Source organism: Trachypithecus francoisi, unplaced genomic scaffold (genome assembly GCF_009764315.1).
Source record: "Trachypithecus francoisi isolate TF-2019V2 unplaced genomic scaffold, Tfra_2.0 Lachesis_group4, whole genome shotgun sequence".
NCBI lineage: Eukaryota > Metazoa > Chordata > Mammalia > Primates > Cercopithecidae > Trachypithecus > Trachypithecus francoisi.
The window spans coordinates 42,899,932-42,927,524 of NW_022681469.1; the positions used below are offsets into that span (position 1 = coordinate 42,899,932).

Consider the following 27,593-nt stretch of genomic DNA (forward strand, 5'->3'; position numbering starts at 1 on the left):
CCTAGCTAAAATTGCTAGAGGAATAGTCATATTGTGACTGCTAGGCCAGTAGGGCAGATGTGGCTTTGTGGCCCTGTCTAAAGGGTATCACAGCAGCTCATTGAAAGCAAAAGATGAAGTGACCCAACATGTTTTTGTTGTCGTATATCTGACACATATTTATTTTAAGACTACATTTTAGGGTGTACCAATCAATTATTGCTGCAATAATACTGTATAAGTAAACTACTACAAAACTCAGTGCTCTAAACAACCATCATTTTTATCACAGACCTATGGGTTGGGTTGGCTGGGGCCTGGCTGATCTAGGTGAGGTATCTGGGGCAGATCCACCTCTCGCCACTTGCTACGTCTCTCCTCCTCCTTGGACTAGCAAGATGATTGGGGCACATTCTTCTCTTGCTGCATGAGCAATAGTGACATAAGAGGACAAGAAAAAACGTGCAAGGCTTCTAAAAGCCCACACTTGGAGAGGCACACTGTCACTTCTGCCTTGTTCCCTTGGCCAAAGCAAGTCAACTGACTTAGCCCAACATCAAGGGATGGGGATGGAATTGCCACCAATGATGAGGCCATGGCAAGGGATGTATGAAGAACTGAAATATATATCACATATGTATAGTCATTAGACGTAGTTTTTTTTTTTTTTTGGCTTTCAATTTTATAAGTTTTAATCTAACTTTTTGATACTTACTATTTTTGCCATTTATTACTGCTTTCTCAGAAAGCTTTACAGCATACTAAAATTTTTTCCATTAAACAATTGGTAACAAAAACAAAAATCCCTTAATCACAAATCAAATGTGAACTTCTAGATGAAGATTCTCAAATATAATGCCTGACAGAGGGCCTCAGAGAGAGGGGCTTGCGATGGTCACAGATGCATTCTCTTGCCTTAAAAGAGAATGTGATTTTCAAGACAGTTGATAATTTATCTTACTGAAATAATAATTAGGCCATTACCTTTCCTCAGATTTCTTGGCTGGTGAAACCCAAAAGAATGATTGATTTTAGGTAGCTGAAACTAGCCTTTAGAGTGCCAGCTTTTGTATTTCAGTAATTTCTGACAAAAATCACTCTTTAAAACATTAATTTTTGGCTGGGCATGGTAGCTCATGCCTATAATCCCAACACATTGGGAGGCCAAGGCAAGCGGATCACCTGAGGTCACGAGTTAGAGACCAGTCTGGCCAACACGGTGAAACCCATCTCTACTAAAAATATAAAAATTAGCTGGGCATAGTGGCGGGCACCTCTAATTCCAGCTACTTGGGAGGCTGAGGCAGGAGAATTGCTTGAACCCAGGAGGCGGAGGTTGCAGTGAGCCGAGACCACATGCCATTGCACTCCAGCCTGGGCAACAAGAGCAGAACTCCATCTCAAAAACAAAAACAAAAACATTCATTTTTCTCCTCCCTGCCTTTTAAAACAGAGTTGGCAGAGCATAGGTGCTTGCCCTAGGCCAACATTCAGTAGGGCTGCTGAAACTGCTGGCATCTTCCTCCTACTTCTTCACTGTTTTAATGAAGATCTGGAGAGATACTGCCTGAAACCAGATTTCAGAAACAAACTTCCAGTTGCAGAGAATTTCCGAAATAGTCTCATTGGTATTTGTGCGACAGCGGGCAAAGTGTCATCATTATTATTCTGGGTTTAGAACTAAATCTGATGAAACTTGTGCTTGTCTTTGAAAATGTAGCAAAATTTTGCCTTTAAAGGTAGGTTATCTCAAAACGTACACCCTTTCTTTATCTTACTTTATCTTATTGCAAAATTTTGTTCTTTGAGATAATATTTTCTTTTTAATTCCATTAAAAACAAACTCGAAAAGGCGATATGATTTACCAGTATAAAAGTAAATTCAAATATTGAGAAAATGTGAAGTGATAAGCAAACCAAATTTCACTGAGTTATTTTCATTTATGCTTAAAGTCCATGAAAAATGTCAAGTTTCAATTCATCATCTCATTATGATGAGATGTAAGAAATCAAAATAGCTGCCATGAAATTGAGTGGATTATAATAACCTTACCAAAATAATGGCTACCATTCTCTAAAGATAGGAAGTCTTAGTCTAAACTGGGAGCCAAATACTAATATAATCAAGGGATAATGTATTCAGTAAGCATGAAATGAGAGGTAAATAAACACTTAGCTAATTTTTATCTGGATAGATTTATATCAATAATAAAAGTAAAAATTATAGCCCTACCTAACAAAGACTGAAAATATTTACTATGAGGCTTGACCTTAGCAATTTTCAGAAAAATTATGGTCAAGTGGTAAAACAAATTGTTACTCTCCATCTAGTTGAGAGATGTAAAATATTTAAGTATACAATGATTACGTTTTCTCCTATTTAAGCAAAAGAAAACTATGACCACCTTTTAGAAGTATGGAAGCCCCATAAATGTTATCCAAAGCATGACTAAATCTCAAACTTAGTAGGACAACAAAATAATGTAATATGATGTAACTAGTACCTAGATTTAATATATATTTAACATAATATAGCTTATATCTGAGAAATGTACCATTTTATAGCGTACTAGTAGAGCTTTTAAATAGCATATTAGGGAAACATGTATTTTATTATTAATAAGTAAGTAATTAAAAAATCCATTTTGATTTTAATGAAATGATAAAGAATAAAAATGACTTTAGCCCCTTAATACTGCCCCCAAATTATAAGCAGATATTAAACTTCCATGTTTTTCTTAAGTTAATGTAAATATTTGGGAGTAGTTCTCCACAGAAGCCCTTTGTTTTGTAACCCATCTGGCTTTAAGTCAGGACTCCATTATTTAACAAAGGAAACTCTCTTTCCTTTTGGCCCTTTCCCTAGTAAATAAACCATTTATCAGGAGTTGGTTTTACCTGGGGAAAATTTGTCTCTAAACCACTCCTTTTGAGGCAGTGATGCTTTAAAAGAGTAAAGTATTTTACTCTTTTAAAAGTATATATATATGTAATATATATATGTGCTTATATATATACACACATTATATATGTGTATGCAAGTTGATTTTTCATATTTTTTTTTGACAGAGTCTCATTCTCTTGCCCAGGCTGGAGTGCAGTGGCATGCTTCACGGCTGACTGCAGCCTCTACCTCCCAGGCTCAGGTGATCCTCACAGGTGTGTGCCACCAGACTCAGTTAATTTTTATATTTTTAGTAGAGACAGGATTTTTGCCAGGCTAGTTTTGAACTCCTGGACTCAAGCAATCCATCCACTTCGCCCTCCCAAAGTCTAGGATTACAGCATAAAATAAGATCAGTCTTTAAAGACTGTGTGTGTGTGTGTTTATATATATGTATGTGTGTGTGTGTATGTTCATGTGGTAACATACACATAAGTGACCTGCTCTTCATACAGAATTTTACTTTCTTATAATCATGTGATGAGTTTGTTTCTTCACTAATTTCGGGGAAAATCTGTGATTGCAACACCAGCTTTTGTGCATACTGGAGAATGGGGTTTATTTCTGCACTGCTGGCTTTGCCTTCAAGCAACTCAGCGAACTTCAGAGGGAATGTGAATGTGTTTTAAAGCAGGTGTAGGGGATTTAATTTTTGGACAGCCAGTAGAATATCTTCATAGAGCCAAACAAATGAACTGTGTTAGTTTCTTCTCTTGTCTGTCTGTAGCTACTTTATCTTCATCTCTTTCCATGTCTTACTCAAGCTGCTTGCTAGATAGATCCTTGCTACTCAAAGTTTGATTTAGGGACTTGCAGCCTCAGCACCCAGGGAGCTTGTTAGAAATGCAGAATTCCAGGACCAATCCCAGATTTACTGAATCTGAATTGGCATTTTAACAAGATCCCCTGGTGATTCCTATGCTCATTTTACTTTGAGAAGCAGTAATGTAGGGGAAATAAAAACTTTAAACCTGAAGATGTTTAAGAAGGCAGAAGTTATGCCAGCAAATATCACTCTCCTAGGTAGGAATCCTGAGTGGAGAACAAAATTCCACAAATACAAAAGGAGCCTGTACATCATGGGAAGAGCAGTAGCACTGCAGGCTGGATGACTTACAGGGAATCCCAACTCAATAAACAAATGAAAATACTATTAAAGAAATATTTGTAAGCAAATTGAAGGAAGCATCATTTAAGAGGGAACCCTACAGGCTAAGTTGGCCAAGCTGCTTGCAGGGAACTGGCAGTTCTTTCTATTTCTATAAACTGAAGGCTTCTTGGAATGTGAAATCAAGAATTACAAACTGGGCAGTAGCCAGGATTATTATTTTTTAAATTTATTTTTGCTATGAAAGGGCTTGAGCTATATTAAGTTGTCCCATTGACCACACCCAAAAGATATTGGTGAACAGCAAGAGTTGAGGTGGCATCAATCTATTAACTTCATAAAAAGAGCAATTTCTTAGGGCTGCTTCAAACTAGCCCAAACCTACCCTGCATTTTGGAGAGTCCCATGCCCTGCAGAGTTCATTGCAGATGTGAGGCATTTTCCTTTCCAATTCTGAATATTTCTTCAACTCTAAGAACCGTAAAATCATGGAAATCAATAGATCCCTAGCTCATCACACTGCATAGAGCCTGACCTGCATCTGATCTGCTCCAGATTAATGCTTACTATTGCCAAAGTTCTTCCAGGAAAATTATTTTACAATCTTCTATTTGCCATTTTCCCTTGTTTGAATATACTTATGGTCACAGTTTTGTGTGTTTGTGTGTGCCTAGTAGAATAAAATTATGGCTTAGGATAACCCTACATAGGATTTCTCTTCCTCAGAAAAAAAATAGTTTTAATAAAAATTACTTTACACAGTATTTTTTTCCCTAGGACCCTTCAATCACTTCCAGGACAAATAATACCAACAATGCTGGTACTTTTTAGCAATCTAATTTTAAAAATTGTAATCATCATAGGATTTTCCTCATCTAAATAAAATATATATTAATGATTCAGTTGATTGCTCACTTGTTTCTTCTATATGATAACAAATTACTTTTCAGTGTTTTATTTCCATTGCTTTCATCATGCCCCTCACTCCACCCCGTCCCATCCCCTGCATGGCCCCTGCACATACAACATGTGAAATTGATTGAATAGACTAGAAATTCTATGGGGATCTTTTCATCTTGTTTATGTTACCTAACCCTGAGTAATGTGTACTACTCCTATGTCTGCCCCCGAAAGGCTATGGATAACTGGAGAGAAAGGGTTGGTTGCATCTGAGGCTTCTTTTTATGTATTCTAGTGTCATGATTTCCCATTTTCAATGTAATTCCTGACTTTGATACTGATTGTTTTACCACTGTCACTTTGTGAGAAAACATATAGGAACTGGGTGCGATGGTATACACCTGAAGTCCCAGAAACTGGGGAGGCTGAAAAGGGAGGATCGCTTGAGCCTAGGAGATTGCACCACTGCCTTCCAGCCTGGGTGATAGAATAAGACCCTGTCTCTAAAAAATAAAATCAAGAAAATTTATCATGAGCAAATTATTCAATAGGAGAAAAGAAATTCATATATGGTTTTCCCCAGGATCTCCAAGATAAAGTAACTGAAAATAAAATTGGGTAACATATTAAAGGATGTACAAACTGACAAGAAATTTCCAACAAAATGAAGAAAAATACAAAATAAGGATTCTGTCTAAAAAACAATACACTTAGTCCAAACTGAAATTTTTTGCTGTAATTATTAATATTTTACATGTCAGGATGTTTAGCAGTGAGAAGAAAAATCATCACTGGGCTTTTGATACATATTAGGGAAGTCTGTGTGAAGGAATAAAATTCTATAAAATTTACAAAAATGGGAATAATGGCATTTGGGAACGATTTTTCTGACTTTAGCTGGAGTGTAAGGTATATTTTTATTTATTTTATTTATTTATTTTTTTGAGACAGAGTCTCGCTCTGTCGCCTGGGCTGGAGTGCAGTGGCCAGATCTCAGCTCACTGCAAGCTCCGCCTCCTGGGTTTACGCCATTCTCCTGCCTCAGCCTCCCGAGTAGCTGGGACTACAGGCGCCCGCCACCTCACCCGGCTAGTTTTTTGTATTCTTTAGTAGAGACGGGGTTTCACCATGTTAGCCAGGATGGTCTCGATCTCCTGACCTTGTGATTCGCCCGTCTCGGCCTCCCAAAGTGCTGGGATTACAGGCTTGAGCCACCGCGCCCGGCCTGGAGTGTAAGGTATAGAGCTCAGATCCTAAGGAGAAAGAAAGGGTGTGCCCTGAAAAGTGGCGTATAGGGCTGGGGGAGGGGCTCAGGGATTAGACGGAGGCAGAGTGAGGAGGGTACATGAAGCCTAGGTGCTAGCTTGGGGGAGCTCTTACAACTGAGGACATGAAACTGCCTCCATTGATGGGAGAATGGAAAAAAGGTGCTTCTCAGAGTAGGAAAGGTGACATGATTGAATGATGAATGAAAAAAGAAGATTTTGGCTGGAAATCATAAGAACAGCCATGGACACATTCTTTCAGGAATTAGAAAAAGAGCGTGGACTCGGATGTCAGGCTCTCTTGGCTCAAATCCTGACTGTAGTCTAGGGCAAATTCCTTAACTTCACAGCATCATTTTCATTATCTGAAAAATGGGAATGACAGTAACATTCCCATCGTAGGGTTATTGTACTGATTAAGTAAATGCCCAGAAGATTATAAGTGCTCAATAAACGTAAATACTCCTGTTATTGTTTGTACTGAGATCAGAGGTCTCCCAGTCATATAATGCATAAAGAATTTCAACCAGTTTCCTCCTCAGTAAAATAAGCATGGTGGTTATTCCTCACCACTTGCATCCCTGGGATATGCTGTGTGCATCCCTGCAACCTTCCAAATGACTCCTTGTTTCACTGCCCTAGTTAGCTGAGACAGCAGTTGGCTGGAACCGATGTGCCAGTCAGAGAAACAGGTCCTGCATACTGCCCTTCTCTCCCCTTTTGTTACTGGTTGGTGCTCGGTGACAAGTGACTGGGAGGCAGGAAAGAAAAGAATGCTCCAAAGATGACCTGCTGCTCTCACCTCTTCCTGATCCATTTATGTCTTAAAGAAATATTTGTCCTTGGCTACGTGCTGTTTCCTACTCTGAGTCATGTCTCTTCCTTTCTCTCATCATCCTACACCCCTACCTTTTCCTATAATGGCAAAATGATTTCTCCAGTCACGCAGCTGAGCTGAATGACCTAATACGTCCATGTCCAAGCGCAGGCAGATAGGTGTCCCTGTCCTATTTTTGGTTAATTGTTGAAGTGGTGTCCTCTGATTTCTCTGACTGCAGTATGGTCTTTCTTTGCCACAGACATGCCACAACAGTCAACAGCACAGAGAGGCAAGGCGAAAGAAAACACAGATAGATGGTCACAAGTTACAGTTTCATTTTCATTTTCATTTTCAGGCTTCAGCATTGTCTTTAGGGCACATGGTTCCAGCAGAGCCCTCATGCCCGCTCCTAGGGTCCTATTCATTCAGTAAGACAAAAGCAACTTTACTTTGTGGATAAAAAGAAAAGTCTTTAGCTGACTTCAACTTCCTCCACTCCTGCTAGGATTCCATGCCCCTTTCGCTAGTGATTTGGGTTGTCCAAAAGCAAAATGGGGAAGGCTGAAGGCCATGTGATTGGAGCCTCTTGTTTCCCTTTTCTGTTGCAGCTTTCTCTTTGGTGACATCTCTTTTAATCAGTGTGTGGTACTCTCATATTGTGCTCAGAGCTCTTATGCTCGGTTCCCATATGTAGTTTTTGACACTCCTTTCTCAGATCATTTGTTCACCTGAAGTAAATAGATGACTGCTAATAAATTGAAATGTTACCCCACTCAAGGGTATGTTTCACTTAAAAAAGTGTCAAGATGTCAAGTTCCAATGGCAGCATTTCAGATACAATCCAAAGCAAGAGACTGGAGAGTGGGCACAGAAATGTCTTAAAAAATGTAGCAAGGGGTGCTTTATTTTGCTCATTTTGCTATTTTGGGGTGAATAGGGAGAAGAAATTGGGATGGTTAAATTATAGTTGCCAGACTTATTTTTATTCCTAAAAAATATAAACTGAATATCTAGTATACCTGTATCCTTTACCCCTCTTCTGTCAATTTCTTCCCCTGTCCTCCCTTCACACATACACACCTTGAAGGGAAGAAGTGTGCCCAGTCCTGATTTGTGATAAATTACATTCGTTGTGGTAATTTTTCTTTGCAGTTCTACTTACTATTTTTTTAAGTTTCTTAAAGCAACGTGTAACCCTGTAAAAATTCTGTAAGCACTTATTATCTTAAACAAACATTCTAAAATGATAAGGTTGCAAGCTAGAAAAACTGAGCTATTATTTATTTGATTTCTCCATTATGTTATTTAATTTGTCCTGGGATTCAAATGAGACAGTGTGTTTTCTAAAATGTAAAACCCAAAGAAACAATGTTGCAGTGTTATAAATTTCAAAATGAGGAATAGAATAGTAAATGAAATAGCAACATTCTAGAAAGCATGATAGTGTGTTTCCAAACAAGTTTCTAAATGCTAGGGCTTTCTACCCCTGAAGAATTAAAAATAAATATTAGATAAGAGAATGGAGACTAAAGGCAGGCATTACCCCAATCAATAAAATATAAAATTGTTTATATACGTTTTAGTTTTCCCAACTTAATGATTCATGAGTGAGAAAATGGTGGGAAGGAAATTTTTGTTAGAATCAGTACATTTCAAATCCCTGTTGTAAATGAAGAAATTACAAAGTTGTAGTGCAATTCCCACTCCCAGTTCTGTAATTATCCCAAGATTTCTCCAGTTATTTATTTACATAATCATTCATTCAGAAAATATTGATGGAACTCATTAAGTACTGGGCACCGTTTCAGAATCCTAGCAAAGGTGAAGTGATGTTTCTGGTTCTCAAAAACCTAAGTAGCAGTCTAATGGTGTTAGTTAACAGGGTTACTTTTACAACGTGACAGGGGATAATAGGAATTTGTGCAAGATTTTAGATGTAGACACAGAAGAGGCACTTAATGTGAAAGAGTTTTGGAAGCAGATAAGAGTGAGGCAGGCATGAGGAGAAAAGTAATGCTGGCATGGGGCAGGAGAGAGTGGGTACACGGAAGTAGCATGGGTTGTTCAGTAAAGTTACAGAAGAGTTGCTAACGATGACAACAGGTTGATAGTGAACGTCTTGCATATGTTGCTCAAGAACTTGAAATATTATTCTCAGGGCAATCACTTAAAAATTGATAGTTTTAAGCAGGGAAATGACAGGGCAGTCTTGGTGTAATCGTATTTTTTTAAAGAGAAAGATGGATTGGTGATCATATTGAAGGCAGGGAGTGAGGTCAGTTAGGAGGCTGTGGCAAATAGCTGGGCAAAAGAGAAAGATGGCAGTGATTATGGTGGCATAGCAGTGATTTTGATAGAAAATCTTCAAATGAAATAGAGTCATTCCTCGGTACCCTTGGGGGATTGGTTCCAGAACTCCCCTGCAGATATAAAGGTCCTTGCATAGTTAAGTCTCATCATCCCTGCAGTACCCAAGGAGATGAAAAGTCAGCCCTCCTTGTCTGAGGGTTTTGCATCTTGCAATACTCTATTTTGGATCCAGTTTGGTGGTAGATGAGGAACCTGTGGATATGGAAGGCTAACTGTATTTACTGAAAAAAAATCTGAGTATAAGTGAACTGCACAGTTCAACTCCATGTTGTTAAAGGTTCAATAGCAAATTCTAATTAAGATATAAAGTGACTTTTTTTTGAGAAATTCATAACAATAATAAAGACTTACAATTGATAAAAATCTTAGGATCTCTGTTTTAACGAATTGAAGCCAAACACAGTCTCACAATCGATGGAAGGGTGAAAAGTACATGCATTAATTATTGTATTTATAGCACACCTATCCGGTAACTGATTGAAAATTCACTGATTAAAAAAAATGTTTTTGGACTGGACAGTTAGGTTGGTTTTCATATACATAGCCAAGTCTTCATCCTAATGAAGTCACAGAAAACAATGAGATGGGAAGCTCCGGAGAGACCATTTATTTCAATTCTTTCATTAACGATAAGAAAACTGAGAACCCGAGGGGATACACCTCAATAATGGCAATGCTGAGACTGGAATCCAGTTGCCTGACTTCTAGGGCAGGGCTTTTTTCACTACACTCCAGCAACTTTCCAAGAAAGGCATCAAAATAAATTAATGGGATGTGGATGACTATCAAAAAGATGAATTTTAAAAGTTCCTCAAAACTATAAAGAACATTTTAAAAAGCCAAGCACCTGCTTTCTTATTATAGATTGGTCATTTTTCCAGATGAACTAACAAGAAAATGTATGCCAACATCAGCAACTACTCTTTACATACTCACTTTCCAAAAATAATTTTGGACTCTAGTCTAGCTTCATAGTACAGGTATCCAAGTACATGTGATTTATATTGTTACTTTCTTATTTTAAAAATTGGAAACAGAAATTTCAGTTTATTTAGGATTAGCAAGAAAAGACTTTATAAAAAAGAAGAAGTATGGTGGGTGTGTGAACAGGCTATTTTATACTATTTATCATATGACAGAAAATTTATATGGAACCTCTTTAAGTGCTGGAAAACAAATAATTCAAGTACTAATGTAATTATTTTTAAAGATACATTCCGAATAAGCAATAACTAACGCATTTATTATTTTGAGTTTTTAATAAGGTAAAAATAGGTATGAAATGTTCCATATTTACTGTAATAAAAGCAATACACACATTTATAGGCTTTTAGAAAATTTATTATGAATTCTGAGGAAGTCTGCTCATCATATACCTCCCCCAGCCCCAAATAAAACAAACAACATGTTTGTACATAAAAGCTGAATTTACTTGGTACAAAATTTGAGTCTTTGAAAAAAATACTTAATGGAAAATCTCAATAAAAATTCATTTTGAAAGTAACCAGTACTGTTCAGAAATAAGGAAGTCACATATTACTTCTTAGAAGTCACACAGTTTTATTACAGAATTATGTGTATATATTTTGGGTTTAAAACTTGCCAATAGCTATTTGAAAGGACAGAAGTTCCCAATTTATTAAAATAGATATTTTATTAATCAAATGTTTTTGGTTTATCAACATATCCAAATGTTTAAAAAATGTGTTTAAATACAAAACATAACTATAAAGTCATGAGACTGATTGACCTTTTAAACTAACATAATAAAATCCATATGGTTAAAATGAGTGGTGGTGCTTTAAGGTAATGACTATGTGTCCCATCTAAGGATGCTACAATGGCCTAGGGCAGTTTTGAAATGTCTCTTTGCAACTACCTTCAAAAGGGTATGAGCTTCATAATTTAATCATTCATTTGATTTGGTCCCCAATAGTATTCCAGTTCAATCATCGTTTATATTCACCAGTCCTGGCGATTTTGAAAAATCTTATTAATCTTATAATGTCACTTATAAGGGTATCCAAAGGAATGTCAATTCAGGTTCTGATGGTAATTCAAGCATTTACACACTTTTAAGATGTGTAAATTTTAGTAATTACATTATAAAGTTTTTTTTTGGTATATGTCTATTATTTTGAAATAATGAGATTTTTCTTTTATCTTCTCTTTTCTTTCTTTCTTTTTCTTTTTCTTTTTCTTTTTTTTTGAGACAGACTCTTGCTGTGTTGTCAGGCTGGAGTGCAGTGGCACACTGCAACCTCTGCCTCCTGGGTTCAAGCAATTCTGCTGCCTCAGCCTCCCAAGTAGCTATGACTACAGGTGCACACCGCCATGCTCAACTAATTTTTTTTTGTATTTTTAGTAGAGACGAGGTATCACCATGTTGGCCAGGATGGTCTTGATCTCCTGACCTCATGATCTGCCCACCTTGGCCTCCCAAAATGATGGGATTACAGGTGTGAGCCACCTTGCCCGGCCCAGAAATAATGAGATTTTTCAAAGCAACATGATTCATCACAGTGAAATAGGACTCCACAGTTCAAAATGACAAGAATAACTTTATCCTGTGTTACATACCCATATTAGAGAACATCTTAAAAGTTTGCAGATGTTAGTTTTTAGTTTATGCCTGTAGTTCAGTAGCCCAACAAGTTGACAACTCTCCTGTCTCTCTACATGAATCACTGTAGTTGAAATGGTACTAAAGTATCAGAAGTAACCTTTACTATAAAATGTTAAATAGCACCAATATTACTTGAAAGTAAAGTGAAGCATTAATAGGAATGCCGACACAGGTTTAATTTCTAACTACTAGAGAGAAAGCATCTTCTAGACAAAATACTATTTAGATGTGAATTATTTTAAGATCACAGCCAGATAAATGTCGGTCAGAAAACATTTCAGATTTTGCTTGGAAAAGTTAGAAAAGAAAGCTTTGTATATAGCTCTTTTATATTTTATTTCCAAAGAAGATATATAAATGTTTACACAATCAAAACAGTGCAATCTTACCAATGAAGTTTACCTTGTGGGAGCTACATTTACTTATTTCATATATTAGTTCAACAACATAAATATAATATAAATGCTTTTAAGCAATCTGATTAGAGCAACATTTATATTAAGTACAAAATATACAGTAAAACGAAACATCTTGTTAAATAGGCCTGTAGGAAAACAATACTTTAAAGGAATACATTTTCATGAATCTATTTTCACATTTATTTGTTTTATTGTATCTGATAGTTACTATAATCATTGTGTGCTTTTGTTACTGCAGTTTCCAGGATCATTGTATATTCTAAGTATACCAGTGACTATATATGTAAAGGTAATTTAAAAAGTATTACTCCCAGAGTAAAAACAAACAAACAAACAAATAAGAAATCTCATTTTTAATGGGAAGTTATGCATAAAACTATTGTAGTATTTTGATAGAAATGTCCCTTAATCATTATAAATTCATCATTATAAAATTTATACTATTGTACTAAAGCAAAACTGCCTGCCTTTAAATCTAAGTGGTGTCAACTTATTGTATAATTCTGGTTACAAAGTTAGATACAAAATCTTTGGCTATTAATCAGAAAAGCATTATTTGAAAAGATCTGTCAATAAACATTTCTAAATGTGGTTGCTCATCTTAATCGTTTTCTTAATTAGAACAGCTAGGAAATGAACAGAACAGTGGTGCTTTTATGTTGTAACAACAAAGAAGTATTACAGTATCCAAATCTCCGGACCTGGGGTCCAAGTATTCAGTCCTGGCTCAGTTGCAGGCTGACAGAAGAGAAGCTTCGTCCTACGCTTGTACACAATGGAGCAATGAAAACATCTGTCACACTCTTCCATATTGTCTGCACTGAAGGCAGAACCATTAGGCAGGTCTTTACAAAAGGCATTAAAATCCTGGAATGAAGGAAGAGAGATGTGTGAGGATTGTTGTTGTGAACAAATAAGGTCTCTCTTGTACATATATGAAAAGATACAATACTGACCCAATTTACTTAAATTTGGTTGAGCGTTTGAAATAAATAAATGAACAGTGATCACTGATAATGATTTGGGTTTTTTGTCCCCCTGATTCTCATGGAAATGTAGTCCCCAGTGTTGGAGGTGGGGCCGAGTGGGGATAATTGGGTCATGAGGGTAGATGCCTCATGAATGGCTTAGTGCCTGTGCCTGCCGCCCCCTTGATAAGGTGAGTTCTCAGTTAGTTTGCGTGAGATCTGGTTGATTAAGAGTCTGGGACCTCCCCATTCTCTCTCTTGCTCCCTCTCTTGCCAAGTGATATGCCTGCTCCTCCTTCGCCTTCCACTATGAGTGGAAGCTTCCTGAGGTCCTTGCCTAAAGTAGATGCTGGCAGTGTGCTTCCTGTACAGCCTGCAGAACTGTGAGCAAAAATAAACCTCTTTTCTTTATAAATAACCCAGTCTCAGGTATTCATTCCTTCATAGTAATGCAAATGGACTAAAGTGATAAGATGCATACAAATATGTTGCTTAAAAATATAGTCATGTAGATAACAAATACTAATATTCTTTCTATTGGTGGCATGCTATCTGAAACAGTAAAACAAAAATAAATAAAACTGTGTCTTTATCTACCTGGTCTCTGCCAGTTAACATTAACCTGCTTAAGTCTTCGTATTTCCCTGAGGTCTTACTTTCTGATAGCCTTTCCTGTTGCCTCAGTCTGTTTCCCTTTTCCTGGACCAGGCTAGATCGGATATTCCCTCATTGTATTTCTAAAGTACTGAAACAAACTTCTTAATCTTCACAAGTATCAAAAGGTATTATAAATAGATGCTGTGTTTCTGTCTTTCCTATTAGAGTTTAAGTTTTTTAAACAGTGAGGACATCCTTGACCCTTAGTAAGTGTTTGAGCTAATATAAATTTATCACTCTTTTATGCCTTATGTTATTAACTATGCTTTATATTTTTAATTTTTCACAGTAAGCACACACACTGAAAAGGGCTGTGTGATATAGCACACAGTAAGCACACACACTGAAAAGGCCTGCGATTGATGTTAGAACTTTTACACAAGAAAACTAGTCTATCCTGAAATTGTTATTTTTTTGCATGCTTGTTCCTTACAGAGCTGCATATCCCTATGGTCCTCAGGATGGTTAATTTTATATGTAATTTTCCAAATAATGTTCTCTGTTGTAGTAATGTCCTCTGAGCACAAAAGTAGTTGTGAGATTTTCAGGCACTGCTGATAGCCTCAATGGAAGCTTTATTATTACCTGGGTGGACGTAAGGGAGTAGGCTGATTTTCTTGGTTTGCTATTAAAATGACTTAAATTAGGGTCTGCTGTACTTAGCTTAAAATGAAGGAAATATTAGGCAGGTTTCTGATTGATAGATATGTTTTTAGAATATAGAATTATTCACATTGACTGTCTCCACAAATTATATTTGTGTTTTGTTTCAAGTGCTAAATACATGAAACATTTTTATATAATAGGAAAATTAATTACTAGGTGTTTCAGAAATAAATAGCTGAATAAACACCTCAATGATGGCAACTTGAGACTTTTTATTCTATTGTATTTCTCACTTGATGTGTGGTCTTGGGCATGTTGCTACAAATAAAAGTGTCAACAGGAGATCTCACAGAACTGGCTACGAGGATTGACATGTATTATGTACCCCTGAAATGTCTGTATGATGCTGTCATTATAATGTATAATAAATAGACCTATTTTGAAGGCAGAATATATAATGAAAATAACTATAACAAAATAACCTCAAAGTGGCCTTTTTCCTCTCTCTCTTTCTCTTTCTTTCTTTCTTTTCTTCCTTCCTTCCTTCCCTCCTCCTTTCCTCCCTCCCTCTCTTCTTTTCTTTCCTTCCTTCCTTCCTTCCTTTTCTTTTTCTTTTTTTCTTTCCCTCTTTTCTTTCTTTCTTTCCCCTTCCTTCCTTCCTTCCCTCCTCCCTTACTCCCATACTCCCTTCCTCTCCTTCCTTCCTTCCCTCCCTTCCTTCCTTCCTTCCTGCCTGCCTGCCTGCCTGCCTTCCTTCCCTCCCTCCCTCCCTCCCTCCCTCCTTCCTTCCTTCTTTCCTTCCTTCCTTCCTCCCTCCCTCCCTCTCTTTCTCTCTCCCTTTCTCTCTTTCTCTCTCTCACTCTGTTGCCCAGGCTGGAGTGCAGTGATGTGATCTCGGCTCACCGCAACCTTCGCCTCCTGTGTTCAAGTGATTCTCCTGCCTCAGCCTTCCTGAGTAGCTGGGATCATGGGCACTTGCTACTATGCTTGCCTAATTTTTGTATTTTTAGTAGAGACAGAATTTCACCATGTTGGCCAGGCTGGTCTTGAACTCCTGACCTCAAGTGATCTGCCCAGCTTGGCCTCCCAAAGTGCTGGGATTACAGGCAAGAGTCACTGCTCCTGGCCAGAATACAATGTACTTTCTATTCTTCCTTAGGCTAATAAATTTTCTATCTCCATGACTCCTTAGATCTTTGTGTCCTAAAAGGGAATTTAGCACATGTCAAAAGTGAATCTTCTTGTTTCAGCAAAGCAGTTACCCACATTCGAGGAGTTCAGTTTATAGGGCGTTGTTAACTCATTTCGATTTTATTTTTGTTTACTTGTGTTCCCTAATTTTGGAGCAGAGAATCTAATGATCCTCTGATATCAAACTTAAGTTGTGTTCTCAACATCACAAATAGTTTAGCTTCTGAAACTCCAGGCAGTTCTGATTGACCCCAAATTTGGTTGAGGCTCAATGTGACCAAACACTTCTTAAGTAAATGTTATAATCTATAAGGTTATATATTCCTCCCTTGGATAATAAGGCCATAGGATAGAAACTTTTATTTAGTGTTGTAGTAATTGTAGTGTCATGCAGATTGCAATCATAGCAATTTACTGTACGAAAACTGTCTTCTAGAAATGAGATTGCTACTACTGCATTTCCATCAGTTGGACATTTGTTTGCTTTGCATCCCAGCAAAAATAAGGGATATGGGTGCTCCAGCCACATTTATTTGGTTATGATTCACTTATGATCAATAACCTGTGTTTAACAAACAGCAGCTATCTCTGTCTGACTGTAGTATGCAATCCAGCGAATTCACTGATTCCTAATGACCTGTACTTCCGGTCTAGGATCCAACACCACCGGACTTCTGTGTTTTATTGTTGTTGTTTGTTCATTTAAAGGATCTAAAATCCGACCTGTTTTAATATTGTGACATGGTTCAAAGTTCCATTACTGCATATTTTCATACCTTTGATCACCACTAACTTTTTGGTAAAAACAATACACAAGCCCCTGCTTTAAAAAAATAGATAAAAAGAAAACCAAAAAAAAGTTTGCCCAAATGGGTTTGCAATTCTGTAAGGTCTGTCCTTGATCTGGTCTTATCATGTCATGGAAATGCAATCTATTAATGATAAACCTATTTTATCAAGGCATAAGCTAACTTTTAAGCATTCTTGTTTGAAATGACTCCTCTACTTGCAATCACAGCTGCCTGGTGACAAACATCTGACAGTTAAATATTAATGCCTCACATAAATATAATTAAAAAAACAAGCTGAAGTTAAATACCTTTTATGTGGCTAAAAAATGGTGCATTGATGATTCACCAATTGAAGTACTATACAAAAACACCTCCCATTCTCAGAAGAGCTAGCTGGAAGGAGGCATTGCTTGGTTAATTGTAGTTTTACTTATATCTTTCCACCATTTAGTAAATGAGAAACTTCTTTTTTTTAAAATTATTTCACAAAAGCTTTGGGAAGTCTAGCTTTGTTGACTATAAATATGGTACTTTACATTTCCAAAGAGCTTCGTAGCCAGCATTTCACAATATGCTATGCGGTCACCCAGTTTTTCACAGTTTTGAAACTGAGAAAACTGACATAGAGGTTAGATGATTAGTTTTAGTTAATTAGGAATCCCAAATCTTATGCGCCAACTTAGGTATTCTTAAAAAAAATTCATGTGCCAATATCAGAATATAACTATCCATTTGATCTTCACAAAGCTGATCATGTACAAAGGCAAACATTTTCATTTCTCTGGCAATCTTGGCACCTTCAACATAGTTTAATTGTTTACAACCTTCAGTGATAAAATTAAATTGGCATTCTTTGTCTATCCTTTACTCATTTGGTGAATTTTCATTTATCCTTTAAAAGTCTTTTTTGACTCCCTTCCCTCTTCAAAGCCTTGTTTGTTCTTCCCTCTTTGTCAGTTGACGGTGTTTTCTCAGCATGCTTTCTGTACCTAGCCAGCTGCCCTGATAGGCCATGAGTAAGCTGAAGGCAGACCCTGTCTCTCATTCATCTTGGCCCAGTGTCCAGCACAAACTAAGCACTCAATCAATTTAGTTTGTTGAACTAACTAGCTAGCTAACTGACTAAGGAAATTAAGATTCAGGTGGTATACAGGAATAAAGAATAATTTGGTAACTTCTAACAACGAACACTGAGCATAGATCAGGGTATGGCAATATCGTATAAAGTGTAAGAAAGACATGGAAGTACCTCAGGTTACTTAGACACACTAGTAACCTGAAGCACTAGTGTGACAACTGTCGTGATACTGGGGATGATCTGAATACTCTTCCTCTCAGATTAAAGTGGATATTTTCTAACACAACAATATTTATTGGTAAAATATGACATTTTCATTAAAAAAAAGATGCTTAAGAATGTTCTCTACAGTTTAGGACACATTTTGAGTATGAATAGAGTTACTCAAAACATCCTATCAATATCCAGGGGGCTTCCATATTTCTTTCCCCTTTAACTAGATGCCACTTCCATTTGTGTTTCATCAGTGAAAAAGTAATTTGGAGGCCTCATTCATTATCTCGTAGCTGGAGTTTTCATTCGTTTGTACTGGGAGACCCTCGCCTTAACTGCACACACCTCCCTTTCCTCTGGGTCCCATCTTGCCATCTGCCAGGGGCAAAGTTGAAGCAGCCCCTCCACACCACTGCTCAACCAGGTCTGATATCCTCGTCCAATTCTACTGTCAGTGGCATTCTGCTCAGAGATTACTTTTGTTTCACCCCAGGCACAGGTAGTGACTGAATAAAAGGTAATGAAAGAAATAAGAGCCCTGCCTAGAATCGCAGGCACGAGTCACAACAGGGCCCTGAAAGCAGCCTGTGGCAAGAAGTATGGCTTCCAGGTACCCGCCTCCACACTCGGCCCAGCCTTATGTATGCAAGGAAAATCACACCCCAAGAAAGACCGACATTCTTTCTCCTGTTGAAACTCCAAGCCCAAACTGTTATTCTAAAGGAAGCGCACGGCCTTTCAAGGCCTTCCAGTTCTTCCTACTGCTTGGGAACTGATGCGCGTTCCTCCTCCTGCCGCCGGCCTGGGATAAGGGGAGAGCAGGGGGCAGGTGGCGCAGAATATGCCCATGTTTCAGAAAGCTGGTCCACCCGGTGTGCCCCGTCTCACCAGATGTGCAGACAGCTGAGGGTGGCAAAGAGAATTCCCGCAATGAAGGCCAGAGGAATGGCCAGGAACACCGTCAGGAACTTGTACATTACGTATTTGCTGATTTCAAAGAGGGCATGGCTGCAGATCCACACTTTGTCAAAGGAGTGCGTAGTCACCGGCTCTGCGATCACATCCTCGAAGCCCAGCTGCGGAGACAGGACGCAGGGACCCTGAACCGTCAGCCGACCTGCCGCCCTGGGAACCGGGAGCGCTCTGGGCGGGGGAAGCAGGAGGGAAGGACGTGCCAGGGCGTCCCCCTCTTCTCTTAGGGTCACGGTGGGCGCACAGGAACCTGGCTAAGAATTCCTGGCTACGCAGGCGGCCCGGTGGCGGGTGGGACCGGGAGAGGGTGCGGGTCTCAGACCCTGCAGGGCCGACCAGGTGGCGAGGGTGGGACGGGGTGGGGCGGGGCTGAGGGGCGCCCGCACCTCCCGGCCTCAGCGAGGACTTGGGCCCGCCCGCCCCGGGCTTCACCTTGAGATGCGAGTTGAGCCGGTGGGGATCCCGGTCCTGGCCTGAGTCCGCGAACTTCTCGGGGTCGGCGTACTCGAGGCCGCTGTGGTGGCTGTAGGAGTCGTCGTCCATGAAGAGCTGCACGTCCGCCTTCTCCGTCTCCAGTCCCATCGCGGCCTTGGTGCGCAGCCGCTGCAGCCGGGCTGGCGCGGTGCGGCTCCGGGTCCGCGCGGCCTCCCCTTCCCGTAGCGCCCGGCCCCGCCCCGCCTCGCCTCGCCTCGCCCAGCGCGGCCCGGGCAGAGGCCGCTTCCCGCTGCGGGCTCCAGCCCCCAGCCCTGCGGTCCCGAGCCCCGCCCCAGCGCCCCGCCCCTCCCCGCCCGCCTCCCCGGCCTGGGCGCTGGGAACCGTCCCCACGAGTCACAGCCCCGGCCCTGCCATGGTCGGCGACACCAGCAGCTGGGACGAGGAGGGCCTCCTGGTCACCCTGCTAGGCGCCCGTACTGGCATGCCTCAGAGCTGGCAGGTCGTCCCAAGGATAACAAAGGCCTTCCTGGAGGGAGGGAGCCTTGTGGTTAGGAGCGCGGGGTGCAGAAGCAGGTATGTGCTCACCTCCCGTTGTGTTTGCCCTGCGTGCTTCGGCCCACGGTGCTGGTACTGAGTCCCTGGGAACCTCAGTTGCCTCCTTTGCAAAATGGGAGCTGTGGCACCTGCTTCAGAGGTGTCCGTGAGAATTAAATGTTAATTTCACGTAAAATTCTAACACACATGGCCTGTGGCTCGTAACACACAGTGATAAACTACCAATCAACGTTGTTGCTGCTGTACTGAGAGGTAAGGAGCCACAAAGTACCTGAGTGCTAGGTGACCTGTAAGTGCATGTGAAGTTGGGTAGGCGAGCGCTCTGGCCCTAGAGTTTGTGCCTTCAGCCCTGAAGGGTGAGGGGAGATCTACTTTTTTTTACTTCCTAAAGTACACCGTGTGTGTGTGTGTGTGTGTGTGTGTGTGTGTGTGGCGGAGTTTCGCTCTTGTTGCCCAGGCTGGAGTGCAATGGCGCGATCTTGGCTCATTGCAACTTCCGCCTCCCGGGTTCAAGCGATTCTCCTGCTTCAGCCTCCCAAGTAGCTGGGATTACAAGCAGCTGGGATTACCAGGCTCGGCTAATTTTGTATTTTTGGTAGAGACGGGATTTCTCCATATTGGTCAGGCTGGTCTCGAACTCCTGACCTCAGGTGATTGGCCCTCCTTGACCTCCCAAAGTGCTGGGATTGCAGGCCCGAGTCACCGCGCCCGGCCTCCACCTTTTAATTTTCCTTTGAACCAGACTCTCTTGAAAGATTCAGGAACCTCTAAGATGCAGTCACATCTGTGATTATCTTGTAGGCAGCACCGAAACAGAACCCTAGCACAAAGCCACATTGCAATGGATGAATTAGCCTGCTGACTACTCACGCAAAGGTTTGCAGAAGGGAGGAGTTTGCATGTTCATAAAGGGCTTTAGGGTCTGACAGACATATACGTGTGTTTGGGGAGGAAGGGCACTTAGTAAAAATTTGCCAAAAGCTAAACAATGAGAACTAGGCTTGCGGTGCAGGTTGCTCAGAGCTCAAAGTAGGCATGTGGTAGGTATTGCTGGATACAGTGTATTTGTAGCTTGTTGAACATATCAAATCCCTTTAGGTGAACTGGATTTGAAGAATTACTTCTTCTAAAACAAAAAAGATCATTTTTGAAACAGCAAAAATTACAGAAATAAAAAAGAACAGGAACAGAATGAGAAAAATGTTTTGGGGTGGGAGGCAAAATTCAATATGTCTAACAAATAAAAAGTTTCCCTGCTGCTACCTCAGTATATGAATGGCAGTGTTGTAACCCTACGGAGTGTTACAGAGTTGAATCTCATGGCTATGGAACCCCTCCTCTCCCAGACATCACCCTGCTTATGCATTCCCTTCTGTTTTATGTAGCTTTCCCACTTTTATTTGTGTTCAATCAATTCCAAAGTGATGACTTAGACATACTACTCGTTGCATTTTCTGTGCTTCTTCACCTTGTCCATTCTCCTGATGAGAATTGGAACTCTTCTAGAATTGTTGCCCAACAACTGTTCATTAAAGTGAATAGAAGACATGAATCCTTATGGGAATCCATAGTATCAATTGCGAGGAACAGAAAAAAAAGAGATAATTTACATCCGAATACCATTTTATAAACATTTATTTTCCTTAAAATTATAATCCCAGATTTCAAGGTCTCACCCAAAGAAGAAAGTCACTCCCATAGAACAAGAGTGGACTTATGTAGTGGGTAAAAATCTGACATTAGCACTTCTTATAATTCTTTGTCCTCATTATATTTACATTTCCTGTGGGATTATTAGGACATTTGAGAGTTATCACAAATAATTGACTTGTTTTCAGGAAGTGGCCAAGAGGACTATTTAGACGATAGCTTCTTTCGTAAAATGATAGGTATTTAAAAAAGGTGTCCCTAAAACCCATCTAAATGAAACCCATCTGGATTTGTTGTATGCAGCATAGAACTTGAAAGGAGAGGATTCATTTATTCATCCATTTGCAATTTTTTATTGAACAATCTCCTCTCCCATGGGTCAGATCTGGCGAGATTCTTATTTTGATGAAATTCTTATCCATTTCAGCATTTTAATACATAAGATTTTTTTGAAAGAAGCTACAAAAATGATTTTGCTTATCCTATTGTTTAGTGTTTAGATAAGGTTAGTTATATGGTTTGGATTTGTGTCCCTGCTGAATCTCATGTGGAACTGTAATCCCCAGTGTTGGAGGTGGGGCTTGGTGGGAGGTGATTGAAGATTGGATCTTGGGGGCAGAGTTCTTAGGAATGGTTTAGCAACTACCCCCACTGCCACCCCCGCCCTTGATCCCGCAGTTGGTACTGTATAGTGAGTGAGTTCTCATTAGATCTTGTCCTTCAAAAATGTGTGGCTCCTTCCCCTCACCTTTCTTTGGCTCCTTCTGTGACCATGTGAAGTGCTACTCCCTGTTTCCCTTCTGCCATGAATGTAAGTTTCCTGAGGCCTCCCCAGAAGCTGAGCAGATGCCATCATAATGTACAGTCAGTGGAACTGTGAGCCAACTAAACCTCTTTTCTTTATAAATTACCTAGTCTCAGGTATTTCTTTATAGCAGAGTGAGAACGGACTAATATAGTCAGCTACTGTTTTTTTCAAGGGCCTTAAACCAGAGTTATTCCCACAGTAATGGCATCTGTCCTTATGAACATATAGGAAAATTTAACAGGAAAGGGAAAAGAAAGGAGGTGGGTGGGTGCTAAATGGCTGAGCACATTCTAGTGTCTTCTGGACCACAGAATTGCTCTCCAATAAGCACTTCCTACAGAGTTTAATTGTCCTGTAATCCAGAGAAATTAAAAAAATTATAATAAATTCATACTGGTGCATTTATCTTCTGACTTATTATGTATCTTAGCTTCTGATAAGAGGGCTGTTTTTTAGATGGTGTATTAATATATTTTAGAAATAATAGTCTGATAATAGAATTTGTGAGAAGGATAGTTTATAACCATTTTGTTCCTCACTTCTTTCAGCACAGTGTCAATGGAAGAAGGTTATTTTTCTGGAGCATTAAAAATTGCATGGCAATGCTCTTATGAATAAAAATATCTATTTTTTTTCTGTTCAGCTTTTTTTTTTTAAAAAAATCACAGATGTGTCATATTTTTTTCCCTGTATAACTCACATACAATTTTAGTCAGGGTCTGTTTTTCAAACTGCCTTTGAGAAAATTGGTATTAATGAAAATGCAGTAATAACTTCTTGATCTCACTATATGTTTTAATAATATTTAAAGCATTCGGATTAGACCAGGGTTTCTCAATCTCAACCCTATTGGCATTTTGGGCCAGATCATTTTTCCTTGTGAGAGGCTGTCCAGTACATTGTAAGATGTTTAGCAACATCCCTGGCATCTACCCACTAGATACCAATAACACTCCCAGTCATGACAGCCAAAATATTTCCAAATGTTGCCAAATGTCTCCTGGGGGGCAAAATCACTTTTCCCTTTCTTTCTCAGGCTGAGAACCACTGAATAAGACAATGTTGAAACAGTGCTGTGTGAATTAGAAAAATTAAGCTCCAGCTCTTCTTTTACAAATCCATGCTTAAGAGAAATCTCAGAATTGTATACCAATGTATTAGAAACTCCAGGGCTAGGCCTGGCACAGTGGCTTATACCTATAATCCCAGCTCTCTGGGTGGCTGAGGAGGCAGACATAGTGAGACCAAGTCTCTACAAAAAGTAAAAAACCTAGCCAGGTGTAGTGACAGACGCCTGTAGTCCTAGCTACTAAAAGAGGATTTCTTGAGCCCAGCCAGGAGTTTGAGATTATAGAGTTTGAGGGCACAGAGCAAGGCCCATCTTAAAAAATATGGAAAGAAACTCCATGTCTTTTTGAAATTAAACTTAAGAATATTTGTCATGTAAAATGTTCAGAAGAACGCATTACCATTGACTAATTGCAAATGTTTCAATACAATGTTGGTATTAATGAATACATATTAACCCCCCTTTCCCCTAGAGATCAACAGAAAGCAACTGCCAAGGCCTCAAGCCCTGTCTACCTTGCCTGGCCTCCTATACTTTCCTCACAAAGGGTAAGATTGTTTAAATGATTATATCTGGAAAAACACAGGCTTGGGACTTCTTGATCTGTAAGATTCTATCTTAACATTATAAAATTCAGTGATTTTTGGCAATCTTCAGCAAGTGAATAGTGTTTGCAAGTTTTAAGTGACCTTAACTGAGAAATCCATGGACTTGCTATTGGGAGAGCCAGGCAGTTGCTTACCAGGTTCTTCAAGCATCCCCTCCTAGGCTTCCTTTCTGTTAGCAAGGACAAAGCTTGAGAAATTTGGAAGGACCTGCTGTTTCCAGCGTAAGCCACTCTCTCTGTGGCTTTACATAAACTATTCCTTGCATAACTTCTGTCCCCTACTCCTTCTTTATCAATGCATCTTTTAATTTCCTCCTTCTACCCTCCAACTCACTCTCCACCCTCCACTATCTGCCCCCCTTCCAACTGTCCCCCAACTTCCCCAATACAGAGGACATTTCCTCCACAAAAAAGTTTAAAGGAATAGACAAAAAATGTCTGCTATTAAAGTTAGTCAATAATCAACTTTGCGGAGTGGTGCTAGATGGTTGCATGGTATTTAATAAAAGTTTCTTCACTTTTTTCCCCCTGATTTACCACTTGCCTTTTTGTTCACAATTTGTGTAAAATAAGTCTGGCATTGCAGGGAATTTTTAGCTTAATATTAAGAAACAGTAGCTTGTTGCTAATTGTTGCAAGCTTGATCTTCTGGCTGTTTCAGACAGCACCTTCTCTGGTCAAAAATCTCTCTTCATTTACCAGAATTTCCAGAATTAACTTTTGTTTGGCAATACTTGGCAATTAGAAATAAATGAGGAAGAAGGTACACTCTTGAAAAACCTGTATTCGCAGTTAGAGCTGGTAGGATAGGTCATTTTGTTCTCATTAAAAACAATGTATGACAATTAATTTTAGATTTATGTTATCCTGTGTTCCATAAGTAAAGGATGTTCCTGTTTAATCTTTTGAGTATCCCATTGATTTATGAAATACTGTATATACAAATAAGACATCTCTATAGGACGTTGATATTTTATCTTTGCAGAACATGAAATGGGCACTACTTAACTTTGGTTGTGCACTGTTAAGTTAAACTCTCAATGAGTACAACTTCCTCTATGTTCAAGTGGAAATATCATTTCTACAAAGCTGCAGAGTTAAATGTTTTCCAAATACCAACTGAAATGTGCACAGCAAGATTATTAGTTGCTAAAACAACGGATCTAAAGGTTGTTTTGGACAAAACATTTATTATAGCTCAGTTTGAAGCCTTTGTGTTCCCTAATCTTTCTTTTTACAAATGTTATTCTATTTTTTATTTAGAGTTAATGCAAGTTTTAAAAAATAACATAGCTAATCTACTACATTAGCCAAGAGAAAAAAAATGGGAAGACTTTTTTTTTTCCAACAAGTTTTAGCCTTATTGCGTATTTCCAATACAAAAATAAGAACAAAAGTACAGAATGCCTTCCACCTGGATCTTGCAAATTATGGCTTTGGTGTCTATCAGGTGACTTTTAATGCTTGAGAGAATCATTTATGAGTAAAGAGCAAAGAGAATCCAACTGCACAAAGCAGATGGAAGACTGGGATGCAGCCAAGGGGTTGGGCAGAAGAATTTTTAGATTATATTTTCCTAACAATAAATATCTGGGAAGATTTTTGTTTCCAGAGAGTTTACTAAAAAAAAAAGTTAGTCTATTTCTGTTCTGTGGCTACACAAAACAGTAAGGCAGATTTCTACAATACATAAAGGCGTAAAAAAAGGCAATTTAGATGTCAGTATCTACTCTTTCTGGGCCACTGAAGCACAGTGAGACTCTTGGTGTCTGCCAACTGCTTATTAAGTTCTCAGTTTCTTGTTTAGAACAGCCTAAAGACTGGATCTACAGGTAGTTAATAAAGAAAGTACTCTTTTAAATACATTGTAAATAAGACTGTTGACATTATTGAGTGTCTGAATGAAGTAATTCTTCTCTCGTTAAACAATTACTAAATGGATAAATGTCTTATTTCAAAAGCAACTTTAGTAGATGTTTGCATTTTTTTAAAAAAAGAGGAGGAAGAGTAGAATCCTTCAAAGCCTTCGGAATATTCTCATTATGCTAACCTTGAAAGAAACAACATGTTACTGAAATATGCCTTATTTTCTGTAACATCTGTATTTATGTTACCATTTCACTTTTGGGAAATGATAACAATTATGTGTCAAATAGAGTGACTCCCCCTGCTTCATAATAGTGAATATACATTAAATTCTGCTTGTTAGTTGTTGTCCATCGATATACATTCATATAATTACACACAGTACTAAGAGGTATGCCTTTTTACCTTTTAAAAAGCATTGCGGTCATTGGAAACTCTTGGATAAACAAGTCGCTGGAAATAGATAGTAAAACATTGTGGTCCTGAAAAACTGCACACTACTTTATTTGGAAATAGTAGAATTTGCAGAATGTTGCTATAAAGGGCATGCTACTCAAATTACTTGGTTCTGAAGACTTTTACTATGAAAGCAAAGTATTTTCTGAAGGAGTAGAGCACAAATAGCTAAATGTTTGGGGCAAAAATAGAGTTATTATATTATCATTTTGTAAAATCCTCTCCAGTTTCACCATGTGTGTATTGCGTGTTTAAAAAATGGTATAACATGAGAAATGAGAGATGTCGAATGACTAACTGATAGGTTTAAATGACTTAAAACTATATTTATGCTGATTATTTACCACAGTTGGGCTGTTCTTTAGGAAAAGAACAAAATCCAGAAAATTTCTTTTAGGCATAGGGAGATGTTTTAGGATATTAAAACCTGCTTTAGAAGACTGCACTCCTGTCGCAAATCTTATTTTCCCCTAAATTTCTTCAGTGTTTACTTGTTAGTGTGTCTTTTTCTGCCAGGGAAAGTGTTTGATGATATAAATGTTTCCCTTTCTTCCCCTTTTCTCCTGCTCCTTCTTCTCTGTTTCTTGCATTCTTGTTTTCTTCCTTTTCAAAATAATTCCTTGTCCATTCATAACATCTCAGAGTTGGGAAGAACTTAGAGGCTCTAGACCAATGATCCGCTCGTCCATGAATCTTCACAGTGGCCATACAGGCTCTGCTGGAATATTTTGACAATGGAGAATTACCTTATTAAGCAACTCAAATATCATTGTTAGAAAATTTTGTGCTATTTTGTGTCAGGATTTATTTTTCTGATTATCTATCTATCTATCTATCTATCTATCTATCCATCCACCCACCTATCATCTCATCTTAATTCTGCCTTTTGTAGTTTTTTAAGAAAAAGGTGTTAAATGTCAGCCCTTGAAGTGCTTGAAGGTAGATTTTAAACACCAGTCCCTCTCCCCACTTTATCTCTTTTCTAGCTAAGCAGCTCCATTTCTTTCAGTTGTTTTTCATGTGTCACTGTTTTCAAATATTTCTTGTAATTTTCTTTTTCTCTGAAGCTGTTCCCATATCTTGTGACACTTGGTCTGGGGTTGGAACAGCATAGGATAAAATAAGAAAACTATATTACCTTCTTTGTATTGATCTCTAGACTGATTTTTTCTTTTCTTTTCTTTTTTTGGCTGCTGCATCTTATTGTTGAATCAAATGCATCTCATTTGAAATGAAATCT

The 27,593-nt window shown here is 38.8% G+C and overlaps 1 protein-coding gene across 2 annotated transcripts; it reads right to left on the reverse strand.

The window, feature by feature from the left end:
- Window positions 1-10,709: 10,709 nt before the first annotated feature.
- On the reverse strand, window positions 10,710-19,873 carry CAV2 (caveolin 2). 2 transcript variants are annotated; one of them, XM_033194296.1, is made up of 3 exons: window positions 19,340-19,873; window positions 18,824-19,011; window positions 10,710-13,298 (listed from the first exon to the last, which is right to left on the reverse strand). In XM_033194296.1, exons 1-3 carry the CDS (start codon window positions 19,487-19,489, stop codon window positions 13,148-13,150), a joined length of 489 nt encoding a protein of 162 aa, XP_033050187.1. In that variant the 5' UTR covers window positions 19,490-19,873; the 3' UTR covers window positions 10,710-13,147. The 2 variants fall into 2 exon arrangements, with proteins under 2 accessions (XP_033050187.1, XP_033050189.1); XM_033194298.1 differs by lacking the exon at window positions 18,824-19,011 and having other exon boundaries at window positions 13,110-13,298; window positions 19,340-19,832.
- Between the last annotated feature and the right edge of the window lie 7,720 nt (window positions 19,874-27,593).

Bases quoted from the DNA above. Each gene is read 5' to 3' on its own strand.
- CAV2 (XM_033194296.1), bottom strand. From the start codon at position 19,489: ATGGGACTGGAGACGGAGAAGGCGGACGTGCAGCTCTTCATGGACGAC. The intron at 19,012-19,339 runs GTGAAGCCCGGG...CTGTCTCCGCAG, and splicing joins GGCTCAACTCGCATCTCAAG to CTGGGCTTCGAGGATGTGAT. The intron at 13,299-18,823 runs GTGAGACGGGGC...CCTTCATTCCAG, and splicing joins CTCAGCTGTCTGCACATCTG to GATTTTAATGCCTTTTGTAA.